The sequence below is a fragment of the Corythoichthys intestinalis genome, chromosome 11, assembly GCF_030265065.1.
Source record: "Corythoichthys intestinalis isolate RoL2023-P3 chromosome 11, ASM3026506v1, whole genome shotgun sequence".
Lineage (NCBI taxonomy): Eukaryota > Metazoa > Chordata > Actinopteri > Syngnathiformes > Syngnathidae > Corythoichthys > Corythoichthys intestinalis.
In genome coordinates this window covers 11202309-11219407 of record NC_080405.1, presented here as the reverse complement: position 1 = coordinate 11219407, position 17099 = coordinate 11202309, and the positions used below count along the sequence as shown (strand labels likewise).

At 39.6% G+C, this 17099-nt stretch overlaps 1 protein-coding gene across 1 annotated transcript in view; it reads right to left on the bottom strand.

Annotated features, from left to right (window-relative positions):
- The window catches only part of LOC130923779 (collagen alpha-1(XXIII) chain-like), a 300171-nt gene that overhangs the window by 64111 nt on the left and 218961 nt on the right, over nt 1-17099 (bottom strand). The window contains exons 5-6 of the mRNA XM_057849748.1: nt 1946-1972; nt 1830-1856 (exon numbers count right to left, since the gene is read on the bottom strand). Of these exons, the coding sequence (XP_057705731.1) occupies nt 1830-1856; nt 1946-1972 (54 nt within the window). The remainder of the gene's footprint in view (nt 1-1829; nt 1857-1945; nt 1973-17099) is intronic.

Genomic DNA, 17099 nt, shown 5'->3' with positions numbered 1-17099 from the left:
TTTTTCTCCTACCACGTTCGAGGCTTTTAGACGACGACAACTTATGAAAGAGCTCACCGGAGCGGATGGATATAAGCAGAGACTAAAATCAAATGCTGTTCCAACTGTTTTCCCTCACAAGAAGCCTCGACGTGCTCGGATAGCGAGTGAAATGCGTGCAATAAAGCACCAAAGACAAACTGCAGGCCGCTCTCTCAAGCAAGCAAGCCGCTCCTGTCACTACAGCGGTAGGCGAACCTTCTGGCGTACCGCTAGTCACAGAGGAAGCTAATAATTCACCTCTACTGTCAGTTCATCAGGCAGTTGTCTGTTCAGTATTCACCCAATATGAGTGATGCTGCCACTAAAACTCATCCAGACATGTCCGATAAAGCGATACAGTGGACAGCTGATGCGCGCCGAGCACTTAATGGACCACCCTTATGTAGCTAAACGTGAGTTGGATGTACAGGACATAGAGGACACTCGATCCAGAAGATGAATTTAATGAGAACAGCCATGACACGACTGCGATCCTGACTATCACACGTGTGCATTCATAGTTTTAATACCTTCAGTGAGAGTTTATAATGTCAATAGTCATGAAAATAAAAATGCACGAATAACAAGGTGTGTTCAAACTTTTGGCCTGTACTGTATGTAAAGCACACGACGGCTCTGGATGCCACCAATCTACATAAGGAATGGAATAATACAATAATACATGGAGTAACTTTGATCATGCAATAGCTCACCTTGAAGATTTGCTTACAAAAACCAGAGTTCTCAACAGCATACATTCTCTCGCTCCGTTGTCATTGAGACGCACTCGCCGCGAGTACATCACCAGTTTTGCCCAACTCTTGTCTTGTCAGGTATTTCCTGCTCTGCATTTTGCCTTTGCTGCTCGTCTTGTGAACGACCGACAGTGCTGTCCTGCTCTTCACTTTTCCGATCTGTTTCAAATTGGAAGGGCAGAACCGACGACATGTTGGGGTAGCTAACGAGTGACACGCTGGAAATTCGGCAACAGGCCCGTTGACGTCACCGCACTGCGACGTCAACAAAAATGGCGAGCTATCACTTAAAATAATTTTACAAATTTTATTAAAACAAAAACATTAAGAGGGGTTTTAATATCAAATTATTATAACTCATTCTAACGTTTATCTTTTAAGAATTACTTGTCTTAAAGATCAAGGATCCCTTTAAGAATTCGGGCTTGGTGAATAAATACACGGATTATGTAAAGTGCTTCTTCTTTTCCTTTCGAAAAGCTTCATTAATTATTAGCTGTCTTAGCTGGTAGCAGAAATTATGCCTCTTAGTAAGGTGGGCAAGTTTTCCCAAAAATGGTTCATGAAAGAGGGCAGCATGTTTGCTCCGCTTCAAGGTTTGGCTTTAGTTTGGACGTTCTCCCAGAGCTTGTGTATCAACACAAAGGTACATTAGTTGCAGTATTTCTGACACTTCAAAACACGGAGTCTTCGGTAGCGAAAAAAAAGAAATAATTTACTGCAACAACAGCCAGAGCTGAAATTCTCTAGAGCAGGTATCTTTTATTCTATTCAGTTTAGCCCTAGACCAAATGCAACCCCCATCCACACAGGATGACTTAGGAGGTAGAACAAGAAACAAGTTGGCTACCGTCAAGTGTTTACTTGACTGAAACTTCCCTTAGGAGCAGTGAAAGTGACTAATGAGGTACCAGACCAAACACCCTCGCGGATCCTTTGGACCGAAAAAGGGAATTCCTTTGGTGGAAATGACAGGTACTGACGTGGGCCAAGGATAACAGGTGTGTGTGGGTGTGTGTGTGCACGCGTGTTTTATGTGTGTGCCCAGTCTACCTGGCTTCCCTTGAGACCCGGTAGTCCCTGAAAGGAGTTAAAACACAGTTAGAGTTCAACCGTGTCTAATGCACACTTGAAACATGTTCTGTACATGTGATTTATGGTCTACTTACTGGTTTACCATCCAAGCCAAGTGGACCCTGTTAGGAGACCGATAAAGAGAATGAGTAAACCAAGCATATGGGGGAGAGGTGTTGGCACACAACAATAAGTTTTATATTTTAGAAAAGCATTCGTTCCAAGAGAGACAAAAATGTTGAATGAAATGAATGTTGAATTTAAATTGTAAGATTTTCATTTCACCCCCATAAAACCATCATATTTTCAAAATATACATTTTTACACATTGCTTTCGCTTTTTATGGTACCGTTTTTTCCGGACTATAAGTCGCAGTTTTTTTTCAAAGTTTGGCTGGGTGTGTGACTTATGTGTGAAATTATTAACACATTATGGTATCATTTCACATGTTATTTTGGTCTTTTGGAGTGACACTGATGGTTTGGGAAATTTGTTAGCATGTTTGGCCACGTTCGCGTTCTGCCTTCGGCAATGTGTGTTCAATTGTATTATTGACTTTTTTATATTGAAATGCATGCTTTTAGTTTGTGGCGCTTTCACGCCCATGTGGGGGCGCACTCGCACTTGTTTACGTGAAGAAGAGCGCTCACATGCCAGAAGAAGACTGACAGCTACGCAGCTCTGAGTGAGTGGGTGAGTTAGCGAGAGAGATACAAGGCAGCGAACCTACGTTCATTATTTATGCTTGTAAAATATCTCCACAGAGGCAACACCCGTGTTTATCATCTTTTCTGTTGTTGTTGCGTGCTTTCCACCCGCGATCGGACACTTACAGCCAGTTGAGTGGTTGTTTTGAACGATGAGCTAATGCTAGCGAACGCATGCTAACCGCTTGTGTCATTGCTGTAATAGCACCTAATTATCATTTATTTACGTTGATGCGAACCTGTTTGGTATCCAGGATGAAATAGATTCAGCAAATTATACGGACATCCAGCATCGTCATTTCGGAGTTTAGCACGCTGTATAGGACCGAGCTGTAGCGTCCTGGTGAGGACAGTATATTCGCATTTCGTTGTTCATGCACTGTACACTTATTCAGCATGTTGTTCTCTATGGTATTTTTATATTAAATTGCCTTTCAAGATGACATATCTGTTCTATGTGTTGGATTTTATCAAGTAAATTTCAGCCCCAAAATGCGACTTATAGTCCGGGGCGACTTATATATGTTTTTTTTCTCTTTGTTGGGCATTTTATGGCTGGTGCGACTTCTACTTAGGTGTGACTTGTAGTCTGAAAAATACGCTAAGTTGCAGTTTTTTGCACTTCAACCAAAATACATTTAAGAATAAGGATGGGCTTAAAAATCAGTTAATAAATCCTTTACAATTCGGATGTTTTTGTGCGTAAGTATTTGTTAATTAATTGTGCTTTGAAGCGTCTCAAGACAAAATGGGTTGATATAGTCAACACTTTTATGCTTATTATGACACTGGCATCAAAATAAGATTTACGGAAAGTTTCCACATGAACACAATTGACTTGACTTTAAATCCCTAGTGAAGAATAAGGATAAGGAATTATAAATGTTAGATAAATCATTCATAATCATCATCAAACATAAAATGATTGAAATACTGTTTAAGAGAAGAATGATTAGATGTTTGTTAAAATAATGAAGCATAAAATTAGATTAGGGGAAACATAGAAAAGGAAAAAGAAGAAAAAAGATTTATATTGTAGTTTGACCTGCCCCGTTCATTTGAATCAGTGCGGCAGTTGTACAAGAATTTACATTTTTACATGTCTCACGAATACCGGTCACAGATATTGGAACTAGGGATTTCCCAATCACATATTTTTGTACCCGAGACAGAGTCACCTGATTTTGAGAATCTGCCAATACTGGCTAACTGATGCGCAGATACTGAAAAAAAGTTTTATTTTTTTTTAACAAAAGCTCCAAACATGTTACTGTTCCACCGTGCTGCCTTCATAATGTGAAATATTTTTAAACAGGAATAACTAGAAAAAGGCTTGTCTTTATTAAATGCTTCATTGAGTAAGTCCACTCACGCTTTGACGCTCACGCTGCAGTGAACAGCCTCTCACTTACACAATGAGTTGCCACAGCACACTTATGCAAGTTTAACGATGATTGGCAGATTTGCGCCTTTGATCGTAGAACTACGTCTACACTAGGACAGATAATTTTCTCCAGGTTATTTTGCCGACTATTTTTTTTATACCTGTCCGCACTACGTTTAAGGTGTGTTTAAGTTTACGCCTGCATTTTTTGCAAACTAGGCATGCGTAAAAAGGAGCAGCCTCATGTGTTACGTCATTGCCTGTGTGGTTTACCTCTGAACTGGATACTGATAACTCGCCGGCAGGAAATTTCGAAATTACCACACCCTCTAGACCAGGGGTCGGTAACTCTGTTTTGTGATCACTGTTTTTTTTCGTGTACGCAATTGAGCGCATCACACCGAATTGTGATTGAAATAAATCTTTTGAAAACAACAAAAGTCTGACATTGTTACTTGGGATGTTACAATCGATGCTCAGTTGTGCACTCACCAGTCGGAAAATAATAAATAGAACCATATGGTGTGGCGCTGCGTATATTTCCTGGAAGCCGCTACCAGGAGTGTTTGTGTATAACAGTGGCGATCCTGGAAGTGGCGACAGTTTTGGCAAGCGGAAATGTCATGAAAAAAACTGATCGTGCTCCTCTGTGACTAGGGGTACCACGCAGTTCACTTTTCGTGGTTTAATTTTTCCCTACGCATTTTTTTAAAACTCCAGTACGGTCTGCATTGAGTTGGGAGGGGCCAGCCCCGCAGCTGGATGACCGGAGACATAACGCGGGAGACGAGCTCTGTAATAAAACGGTCATCTCCGTGTAATCCGCAATGAAAGGACCACCAATGGGCACTGAACTGAAGCATATTATTGCGACGCACGTTTGAAGAATGTGTGAATGCATTATCAGCTCTACACGTCCAGCCAGCCTGGCAGTACCACATTTAAAATCACTGGTTGGCTGAGAGGCAGTTGCACTCATCAAAAGAGGCAGAAATTACTCGCTAAGACATAGGTTCATGACACCTGTTCTCAGGGGTCAATTTCCGGCACCTCTCGTGTATAGAAAATTATAATGATATAAAATTGTTTTTAAAAAATGTATTGTAATAGCCCTGAATGGAAGAAAGAAGGAGAGGAGTCGTTGATGGTTCTCTTCACTTTATTGTGGCCGCAATAAGAAAACAATAAACAAAATAAAGCAGACTGCCGCCACATTCGACTGCAAACTTTTGTTTCTCGCCTGTCCTCCCCTCGCTTCCTACTACTTACAGCTCTCCAGTCCCACCGTCTCTTAAAGGGACCATGCATAGTGTCTTGTTTTGAGCTTTTCGTTGACAAAAGTATCGAACACACGACGTGCTGACAACTTTGTTTCTTTATTAACACATGGCGCTAACAGCACGAACACAACTTGTGGCTCTCGGCAGCATGTGCCTCTCTATCTCACTCCTGCATCACGTGACCATAACAACAATAACGTTGCGTGCACTTCAGGGTGCCTCGGAAAACATTATATCAGAATATTACACAGTTACCGACATTACAGTATAAAATTTTCAATGGAAAAAAAATGTATGTCCCCAAATCAACAGAAAATGACAAAATATCAATAGGACGTTGCCCCCCAAATGTCCCAGATTCCATTGATATATATGGAAGTCGATGCCAGTGACGACCATGAACGTCCAAATTTCCCATCCATTACCAATGGCATTAACATTGCATTGGGCCAATTTAGACGGCCATGTTTGTCGATTCTTTTGATGGTAATGTACTTGGATTCCATTGACGTTTATGAATGTCGATGCCATTGACGGCCATGGACGTCCAAATTTCCCATTGATTTTCAATGGCATTTACTTTCTTTAATGCCATCGACGGCCATGTTTGTTGATTCTATCGATGCCAATGTACTTAAATTCCATTGACGCATGTAAGTCGATGCCATTGACGGCCATGGACGTCCAAATTTCCCATTCATTTTCATAAAATAGTAATATGCATACATTCATTTACAGAACAAACCCCAAGAATTGCATGTTGTTTGTAAAACTTTAAGAGTCGGCGATTTGTTGATGCACTGAAAAGCTGGACTAACAAATCATGCCCCTGACATAAAATTACAAAAAAAAAAAAAAAAAAAAAAAAAAAATCTTTTGAAATTTGTGGCATCCGAGGAGCAAGCAGCCAGGATCAAAGGGAATTTCAACATGCCAAAAAGACAATTGCAATTACTGTCTTTTTTCAAAAAGGAGGAAGCTGGTAAAAAATGAGTCATAAAAGCACAAACAAAAAAAAAAGAAAAAAAAGTCCCTCAGCATGGCAAGTGGGCATTTGTGTGTTGTTTTCTGCACTATTTTTTGCGTATGTTCCGGAACCTGTGCCCGTCTCGTCATCCCTGCGCTGTTCTATGCACTTTGCGTTCCGGCACCTTATGATTTACAAATTAAACATTGCCTGTTCTACACTCTAGATGATAAACTGCAAACAATAACTGTGGAAGAAAAGAGGAGCAGGAATGCCTCGTCTTGATCGTCCGCCTCCATTGTTTACAATGCTGGTAAGCCGCACTAAAAATGGCGATGGCACGCTCCATGAGGTCACTTCCTTACCAAACGCAAGCTGGACAGTTTGACTTCAATACTTAGCAGGAAGGAGGGTGAGAGGCTGTGGCGCTGTAGAAATATGGAGAAGCAGAAAAACAAATATATTTTTTAAATTAAAAACCCGATCCTTTTCACCAGATTCAAATCCTCTGAAAAATGGCATAATCAGCCCGATTTCTGATGACGTGATTGGATTGGGACATCCCTAATTGGAAAAATTAGAAACTAACACTTATGGGTCATTATGAAGTGTTTGGCTAACACATAACTAGGGATGGGGATTGATAGGATTTTTACGATTCCGATTCCATTATCGATATCGTGTAACGATTCGATTCTTTATCGATTCTCTTAACGATTCTAATTTGGGGAAAAAGAAGAACCGACATTTGGATTGGCATCGAGTTTGTTTAATCAGAAGTCACAACCTACCTTACAAACTCACAACGAGGTCAAAAGAGGCCCAAAGCCTCAATGTTAACTGTGGCAAAAAGTGGCAAATACACAAGAATGTGTAACATTTTACTGAAACTTTTTTATAATAGAAATAAAAAATATTTGTATATATTGGCATATAGGTTGTTGTTCTGCCTTTGGCAATATGTATTATTTAGCATTATATTGAAATGCATGCCTTTTAGTTTTAATGGCGCTTTCACGCTCAATTGGGGGCGCCCTTGCGCTTCCTCACGCAAAGAAGAACGCGCTCACGTGAAGAAGAGTGCGCTTACACGCAGAGAAGAAATGCCGCATCCAAGCGAGTTAGTGAGAGAAGGAAACACTGCTACGAGCCCACCATCTTTGTTTTTGTTCATGTTTGTAAAATAACTACAGAGGTAACGCCTGTATGTATCATCTTTTGTGTTGTTGTTGTGTGTTTCCACTCGCGATCGGACACTTAAATCCAGTTGTGTAGTGGTTTGAACGATGTGCTAATGCTAGCGAACGCATGTTAACCGTTTATTATTACTGTATTAGCAGCTAATCATCGCCGATTTACGTTGATGCAAACCTGTTTGTTATTGGGGACGAAATTGATTTGTTTAATTTCTATTTTTAGTTTCACTCTTCAAATGATGGTTGAATAAAGTCAGCAAATTATACCAACGTCTTCTGCATCGTCATTTTTGAGTTTAGCTAGCTGTATAGCCAGGACTGAGCCTTAGCCTCTCTGTAAGGACAGTGCAGTCGTATTCCCTCCCGATACAGTTCTCGACCTTGCAATGACTGTAAGGCGCTTTGTTGTAATTTTTCCTCGTGAAGTGAAGACACACTTTCGAGCGTTTGAACCTACGTGCTGTCATTGTTATGTTTACGGCTGCAATGCTCGTGCTAAACCATCGTAACCTTTCATTTTCACCCTCTTTCCTGGTGAAGTGTAGCCAAACTTTGGAGCGAGTGGTTCTTGGCGCCAGGCTAGGTTGATGCATCTGGACAACAAGACACGTCACGTCACGACGCAATACGCGTCTTTAGGAATCGTTAAAGGGATCTTAAAGGCTTTTTCATTGTGATGTCGAGGCCTTGAAACAGTAGGAACCTGTTCGGAATTGGAATCGGATTTCGATTCCCATCCCTACACATAACTGTAGCTAAAAGAGATGGTTTGTTTTTCATTGTGCTGTCACACATTTGCATGGCCACTAGATTTGTTATAATGCAGACTTTGTTCATTTATTCTGTACTTTAAGGGAGTAAATCCAAAAGCCCCGCCAACCCAACCGTGGTGTGTGTTTGTTTTACAAAGACAAAGAGAAGAGAAAATTCACTAGGCGTTTAAGCACATTGTAAATCTCTGCCAAACTTCAAAAGTGGAAAAAGAACTTAAGTAGTCTGTCGTGTTAACCTGTATTACAAAAAAAAAAAAAAAAAAGGGGGGGGGGGGGGCTCCAAGTAGCCAGTAAAGAGCCTACAAAAGCCCTTAAGACCACTTGAACATGAAGCTGGATAAAACATTCCGAAAATAGTTACAAGCCCAATACTGACTTCCTCCTTTAACAAGCCGACACAATGTTAAGGTAACTGTTTTTACAGGCTCCCTTGGGTCAAACTGGAAACTCAAGCAACCTGAAATCCATCATCAGCCATCATCGTCTGGCCTTAAATAGTTTATACATGTATAAAAGGTCGGTCTTTTCTTTATCACACACCTGGGTGCTCTCAATAGATATGCGTTTGATGTGTTGAGGTTCTGAGCTGTTGGATACTGCCAGAATGCATATAAGCATCCCAGATTCCTTGCAAAGATGAATACAAAGATACCGTACTTAAATGTTCTGAATGATAGAAAGCAAAAAATGTGCTTGTACTTTGCAAAATTAAAAATCTACACTCCAACCACATCTAGACTCCTTTGCAGATATATAGTGTATAAAAGCTAAATCCTTAGCTTTGCTTGACAGGTTAGAGAGGTATTCATTTAACAGTATGGTGTATCTTAAATGACTTGGGAACAATCAGTCAGGAATTTTACCTACTATAGTGTTAATATTTAACAGTTAATAATATACCGTATTTTTCGGACTATAGGCCTCTACTTTTTTCTCGCCGTTTCTACCCTGCGGCTTTCATAAGGAAACGGGTTATTCATGGATTTTTTGTTTTTTGACAAGCGAACTTCATATTTTCTTGTTAAATATAATAAAATTGGATAATTTGACATATTCTAAAACAATGGCTTTCCAAATTTTGCCATGACATACGTAGCTCTCAGCCGCTACACGAGCACCGCTAAAGCTTGCCAGAAGCTCGTCAGACTTACTCAAAAACTCAGGAATTTTAAATGAATATGGCTCCATCTGATACCATATGCTGCTACGTAAGAACAATTTTAAATGGAAGGGCATCCACTATTTGCTACGGCAAGAGAATGCAATGCTAGTGTTGATTAGCAGTTTTCAACTGGCACTCAGAGGACTTTATTGCCGCAGTATGCTACAACACAGCTGCTGTATAAGGGTTAGTGCTAGCGTTAATCGTTTTTAAGAGGATTTCATCTACTTCAACTTTAGAAGCAAGGTAAATATCGTTGCAAATGTTTTGTTTGTTTTTAAGAATGAATGTTTATCTGGTTAGTAAATATATTTCTGATCGATGAAATATTTCTGCCTAACATCTATGTAAATATCCAATGTTAAGATATGGACACCTGCGGATTATAGTCAGGTACGGCAAATATGTGGATTTATTTCTAAAATTTTGTGAAATTTGGCTGTTGCGGCTTATGATCCGGTGCGCTTTGTAGTCCAGAAATTACGGTAATCAGGTGTGACTCACATGTTTAAGACTAAAAATAGCATCATAAAAGACTATAAACACCCCAGCTTCCACCTGTTGCCCTCTGGCAGATGGTATAGGGCCATTCCAGCCAAAACTAACAGACTGAGAGGCAGCTTCTTTCCAAAAGCTATAACCATTCTCAGCTCAAATTTACACTGAAATGTCACCGTCATTGCACTGCTAGTGGCACAAAATTGTCACATGCATCTTACTAAGTAGTATGGTCTCAGACATATTTGCACTGTAACATTATAGCATTTTTGCACTGTTACATCAATATCTATGCCGAAACGGTCATTTGCATCATCTCTTCTCCTAGCTGGAGTACTGTAAATTGTATATTGTAAATATTACCATTACATGACCACTTGCTGCGAGCCACTTATTCACTTTATTCCCAATCTGCGTACACTGTAACTTTTTTTCCATAAATATTTTATTGTTAGCCTTATTGTACTTTTTATCTACAGTATAAAAGTATAACAAAACAAAATGGCTATAAAATTGTCAGATTTTAGGCTAGATGCACAAAAAATCTAATCTAATGCAGAGATAATCACCTATATTTTCATGATGAATAGCAATATTTAACATGTCATATAAGTTTTTTGCCGGAAATAGCAATTTAAATGTCATGTGTTGGATTACAAAATCCAACATGGCGGCCATCACGACACACTAGACTCTAGATTCTTGGTTAAAAGCAAAAAACGGACAGTTATCGTTCATTTTACGTAAATATCTTAAGCAAAAGTTATGGTATTGTGTAATCCAACATGGCGGCCGTCACGAAACAAAGAGCTTTTTCAAGTTAAAAGTTCTCGTAAACAAATGCTTAAATCGCAAAATTTCTATAGATATGAATGCAAAACAGTCTAGAGTCTTGGTTAAAAGCCAAAAAAAAAAAAAAAACCCGGCAGTTATCGTTCATTTTACGTAAATATTCCAAACCAAGGTTACACTGATATTATCCATGGATTTTTTCAAAGTGCATGCATGGTGCTATTTAATATAATAATTGCCTTGAATCCTCGACTAAATCACTCTTGAGACACTCCTGCCTGGTTGTATGCAGTAAAACCTTCATCCTTTTTCCACCTAAATCTGGCGTTAGAACACAGCATGTTTTTGAGTATCGCAGTGAAAGCCAACTCAACGTTCTGCCTGGGTCAGCCCTCTACGGGAAGGCGTGGTGCAATGTCTGTGTGAGCTGTCTTATCAAATAATGGTGCAGTCTATGACTTGCTGCTAGCCACTTATTCACTTTATTCCCAATCTGTGTACACTGTACATTGTGGTTTAAAAAAAAAAAATTATTAGCCTTATTGTACTTTTGATCTATGTAGTGCATGTTATGACGAAGCTTTAAATCTTGTTGTCCACTTTACAACAACAATAAAGGGTTTCTATTCTATTCTATTCTATTGTCACACTGACAGCCAGGCCTTTACTTCCAGAGTTGGCAGAGTTGTTCATATATTGATACTGGAAGCGGAGATGCTCATTGATTTGGTAGTGATTTGGATTGAGATCGACAGTTTGATGTTGTTTTGACTATATGTATCTGAATAAATGTTAACACGTTACTTTAATTTAGCCAGTTGTTCTCCATTTTATTGTTACTATAATTTTTGTTCTTGGTGTCCCTCCCAGATGCATTTTATACTCCAGTGTCTTTTATGTGGTTTATTTCTCTTCAGTGTGCATTTTTGGCTGGTGCCACTTATACTGTGTGTGACTTATCATCCGAAAAATACTGAATATATTATGGTGGGTTCCTAAAAAAAGTGTTTCTGTGATCAGCATTCCCACCATTTTTATGGCCATGAAACCTCTGGGAAGTGGCTCGGCCATAAGTGGTCACATGTTGGTGTTATGTTAGTGAATGTCTCTGAATGTCCAATGAAACAAGGCAAGGGGAGCCCTCGCTTTATTTACGACGCTACCTACAGTGCAGACTCCCAATTAGCCAGTGGGGTGTAATTGTTGAGGATGCAAATTAAACTTGGGAGTCCCAACATCTGAGCAAGGGTATCCATAGCACATTGCATTGAGGTCCACACATTAAGCTCACTGGGATAAATTATGTGATAATAAAATGAGTCCCAATGTTATTCTGTGTTCATCAAGACCAGTGAACTTCTCATGTTTCACAACAGCAGCACATGATGACTATTTGTGCTACACGACATTTGTCTGTTAAAAGACGAGAACAGCAGAGTGCACTTAGAACACTACAATGACTGACATTTTGTTGGCCGACCGTCATACTTTAATATGCACTCAGCAGCCAGAGCAGCTGAACAATGGAGGCCTATGGCCCGCTGTGTGTCACAAACTGCCATTGGTGTGTAAACACACTGGCCCGGGTGGTGTCTACGCATATCAATTACAATCATTTGGTGAGTGTTTTCCATCCTGCAGAGTTGTGTCAATATGTTAGATGTTGATTATTTGACAGCAGGAAGGCTCGAGCCCCTCGGCAGTGATTTATGAGACAGGGAACATGAAGAATGGACGCGCGAGCACACACATCACTAGATTTTTAACAAACCGTGTCATCAGTTGCTTATTTTATTAAAACTAATGCAATGGCGAAAGCTGCGTGCATTAATTAGCCTCACGACTGAAAGCCATATGTAAACCACTTGGCCAGCAATAAAAACATTAGAACTGTAATAGATTACAGCTAGAAAAAATAAGTTCGGGAAGGTACATAACAAGAATGGGGAACATACTTTGTTTAAAAAAAAAAAAAAAAAAAAAATACACAGAAAGTTGTTCAGATTGGTGTAAAATGACATGTTAGTATGAAGTTGTGTAGTTCTACAGCACTGCAAACTACTACCTGCGCTACCTGGACAAAAGCCAAGGTAACACATTCTTAGAACTGCAAGGCAATTAGTCTTATAATTGAAAACCATTATGCAAATTATTATATATTTTTTTAACTTTACACAAAACTAAAAATATATATTTAAAATGTCTGACACAACTCAATTTCTCCATATTGGAAGACAACTGCTTTAATTTGTCTTTGTCCTAAAGTCCTGTTTTTAAAATATGAAATGCTTTTACTTTGTTTTTCTTCAATATGCACACTAAACGTGAGCAATCCAGATTGTGTATCCATTAAAATACACATGTCCATGAATTAAAAAAAAAAAAAAAAAAAAAAAAAAGAAAACTTTGAAGGGATTGTTGATTAAAATGCTGACAAAGATTAATTGAGCTACAGACATAAAAAAAAACAACAACAACAAAAAAACAAAACAAATGTATCACACTTTGTGCCTTGGCTCCACCTGTATGTAATTAACAGCAGGCATTTCCCGTCAGGAGGGCCGTACCCTGCCAGGCAGACTGGGAATCGGACAGGGAGAGAGCCCCTCATTCCCCTGAGGCCATCTACTTCCCAAAACCCACAATCAGACAACCTAACAAACAACACACTCTGTAACACAAGTGCAACTACTGTGTGCAGTCAACTATAGTAGCCAGACATAGAACGGTTTGTCATGCAAAGAACAGGCTTAAACCAACACATACTGATATCCCTTAATAGCTCATGTGCGCACCTAAACACTGCGCAGATGGCCAGTTGTGATGAATCAATCTGATTATAAACCCTGAGCTATTTGGTGGCGAGCTTGTATCGGTGTGTTTTGATGACGCTGAAACCACAAATCAGCAACAGAGTTGAGCTGAGTGCATTTCATTGCATCCATGCATGTGTCACAATGTATTATCCTTTGTAGCCAATTGCTGGCACTCTCTATGGATACATAATTTTTAATGATGACACTGTGCTTCACAGGACCACACCTTTCATTGTTTAACCGATAAATACTTTCATAATAAATGCATCAAACTACAAACTTATGCTATATTTTATTCTCTATCAGCTTGACATCAATCAGTATACTACCTAGAAATGAGGTTAACATGGGAATTTTGTTCTATTTCTATCGCTGTCACTACAAATGATCAGCAACGGATTTATTGATCGTCAAATCACCTGCGAGGACACCAGCCAACCCGGAAATTGACATCCACATGCCACACTTTGTCAACATGAAGGAGCGCATCATTTTATCAGTGTGCGACCAGCACATACAGTGGTATGAGAAGTATCGGAACCTTTTGGAATGTCTCCCATTTCTGCATAAAATCACCATCAAAGTCTGATCTTTGTCAAAATCACACAGATGTAAAAACAGTGTCTGCCTTAACTACAACCACCCAAACATTTATAGGTTTTCATATTTTAATGAGAATAGCACCTAAACAATGACAGAACAGGAAGAAGTAAGTAAGTGAACCCTTTGCCTAAGGAGACTTTGGAGCAATTGAAACCAATTTTTAAGTCACGTGTGTGCCCAATCACTGATGAGTGGTTTAAAGCTGCCCTGCCCACTATAAAACACACACCTGATAATACTAACCGAATTAGACATGGAAACAAATGGCAAGTAAAATTTTACGTCGGATGTTGAAAAAGATCGTGTGTCGAAGCAATCGTATGTCGAGGTTAGGGCTGTCAAATTTATCGCGTTAACGGGCGGTAATTAATTTTTTTAATCACCGTAATTTCCCGAATATAAGGCGCACCCGTGTATAACGCGCACCCCAAATTTACTTGTAAAATCTAGGGAAAATTATTGTACTCGTGTATAACGCGCACCCTAATTTTAGCACCAATAAATAGAAGAATACAAGAAAACAGAGTTCGTGTACAGACACAGAAATGTCAATTTACTGACTGGTGAAACACAGCACAAGTATAGCACATTGGTAGTTCAAAACATTACCGTAAACTGACAATATGCACGGTAATATGATCTGACAACTTCTCCAACTTACCAAAATCCAGGAGTAAACAAAACAGATGTGACTTTTCTTTTAAAGGCTGCTGTATAACTTGATCGTTTCATCATGATGAATAAATGTTTCTTCCATGGATTGATACGGTAAAATAAAAAGGAGGACCGAAGTCGGAAATCGGAACGAGCGCATCGCTACTGTAACAAGAGGAACTACTGTTATTTGGGTTTGAGTTTCCGGAGGGACAGGTATAGTTGATGGACACAGGAAGTCTGTGTTGTGTTACGTTTGTTATGGTCTAGTTGCCGAGTTGCAAGAAACGTTGACTCAAATGGGTTTAAGAAACTAAATTCTGTGCTTTATGAAGAGTGAAAAAAGCAGAGTTTAACACAGACGGAATCATTCGTCCAATCAGAGTGAAGTATTACCGAAACAAAATGGTGACGTCATGTACCGTAATGGTTGGCAACGGATCGCTGCATACGTTTTCTTCAACAAAACATGGCCGTGTCAATAAAAAAAAAAAAAAAACGGTCTTTATATATATATATATATACATATATATAATATATATAGGCGGCACGGTGGCTGAGTGGTTAGCACATCTGCCTCACAGTTCTGAGATCTAGGGTTCAATCCCGGGCTTCGGCCTTCCTGTGTGGAGTTTGCATGTTCTCCCCGTGCCTGCGTGGGTTTCCTCCGGGAACTCCGGTTTCCTCCCACATCCCAAAAACATGCATGGTAGGCTGATTGAACACTCTAAATTGTCCATAGGTGTGAGTGTGTGCGTGAATGGTTGTGTGTCTCCTTGTGCCCTGTGATTGGCTGGCAACCAATTCAGGGTGTCCCCTGCCTACTGCCCGAAGTTAGCTGGGATAGGCTCCAGCACCTCCGCGACCCTCGTGAGGAATAAGCGGCATGGAAAATGAATGAATGAATGAATGAATAATATATATATTTCTGTCTCCATCCCTGTACCCGTGTATAATGCGTACTATGATTTTACAAGTTGATTTTTGGGAAAAAAAGTGCGCGTTATATCCAGGAAATTACGGTAATCACGTTAAAAAATCTAACGCATTTAACGCATGCGCGGAATGACCCCCTCGCGCATTGCCGCAAACAGACTACAATGGCGCCGTTTTATGTATATTGAGAGCTAAGAGGCAGAGACAAGCGAGTGGAGTGGACACAGGCATTCATTGGGGCGCTATTTATTGGCAAAAGCTTTGGCATCTCTTCCACAACAATTATAGCTATTGTGGCGAGCGATGTGGGGAAGAATGACAGGAGATGATCTTTTTCTTTACACCCTGGTTTGAACACAACACAGAGAAGATATACCATTTGCAGCCACCAGTGACAATCATGGTTGCCATACTTCCCATCATGCATTTGGTCGCTACAGTATCATTTACTACAACAAAAATAATCCTATCTCTCTCAAAAAAAAAAAAATGTTCACAATAATAAAAGCGCTCAATGCAAAGAGAACTGGCATTCCCAATCAAAATAGCTATGCAAAATAATACTCAGACTTTGGTCAAACTCTATTCAAACATTTCATTTAGCTGAACAAATACACTAGAAGGCAATTTTTAGTCACAATATACCTTATTGGCCCGAATATAAGACAGTGTTTTTTGCATTGAAATAAGACTGAAAAAGAGGGGGTCGTCCTATATTCGCGGTCTACACATTATACCCATTCACGACGCTAGATGGCGCCAGATATCATTGAAGCGATGTTCTGTCAAAAAGTCTTTTTTTCAAACTTGAGTCTTGAAAAAGAGGGGGTCCTCTTATAATCAGGGCCATCTTATATTCGGGCCAATGGGGTACAAACTCACATTTATCTTTTAAGAATTACACGTCTTTCTATCCGTGGATCCCTTTCACAGAAAGAATGTTAATAATGTTAATGCCATCTTGTGGATTTATTGGTATAATAAACAAATACAGTACTTATGTACTGTGTGTTGAATGTATATATCCGTCTTATCTTTCCATTCCATCAATAATTTACAGAAAAATATGGCATATTTTAGAGATGGTTTGAATTGCGATTAATTACGATTATTTAATTTTTAAGCTGTGATTAACTCGATTAAAAATGTTAATTGTTTGACAGCCCTAGTCGAGGTACCACTGTATTCTTAAACAAGAATAACTCAGAAAAATGCTTGTCTTTATTAAATGCTTCATTGAGCAAGCCCACTCGGCCTCTCACATCTCCCTCCGGCGAAGCATTGCGACCAAACGGTTTTTCTTGGTCGCCCGTGCAGCTGGCGTTTGGTACTTAAAGTTAACAATGAGTGACAGGTTTAGAGCTTTGATCTGGCCATATACGACTCGGTAGCTCTACGATCAAACACATCTCATTCATTGTGTAAATAAGAGGCTTTTCTCGGCAGCGTGAGCGTCAAAGCGTGAGTGAATTTGTGGCAC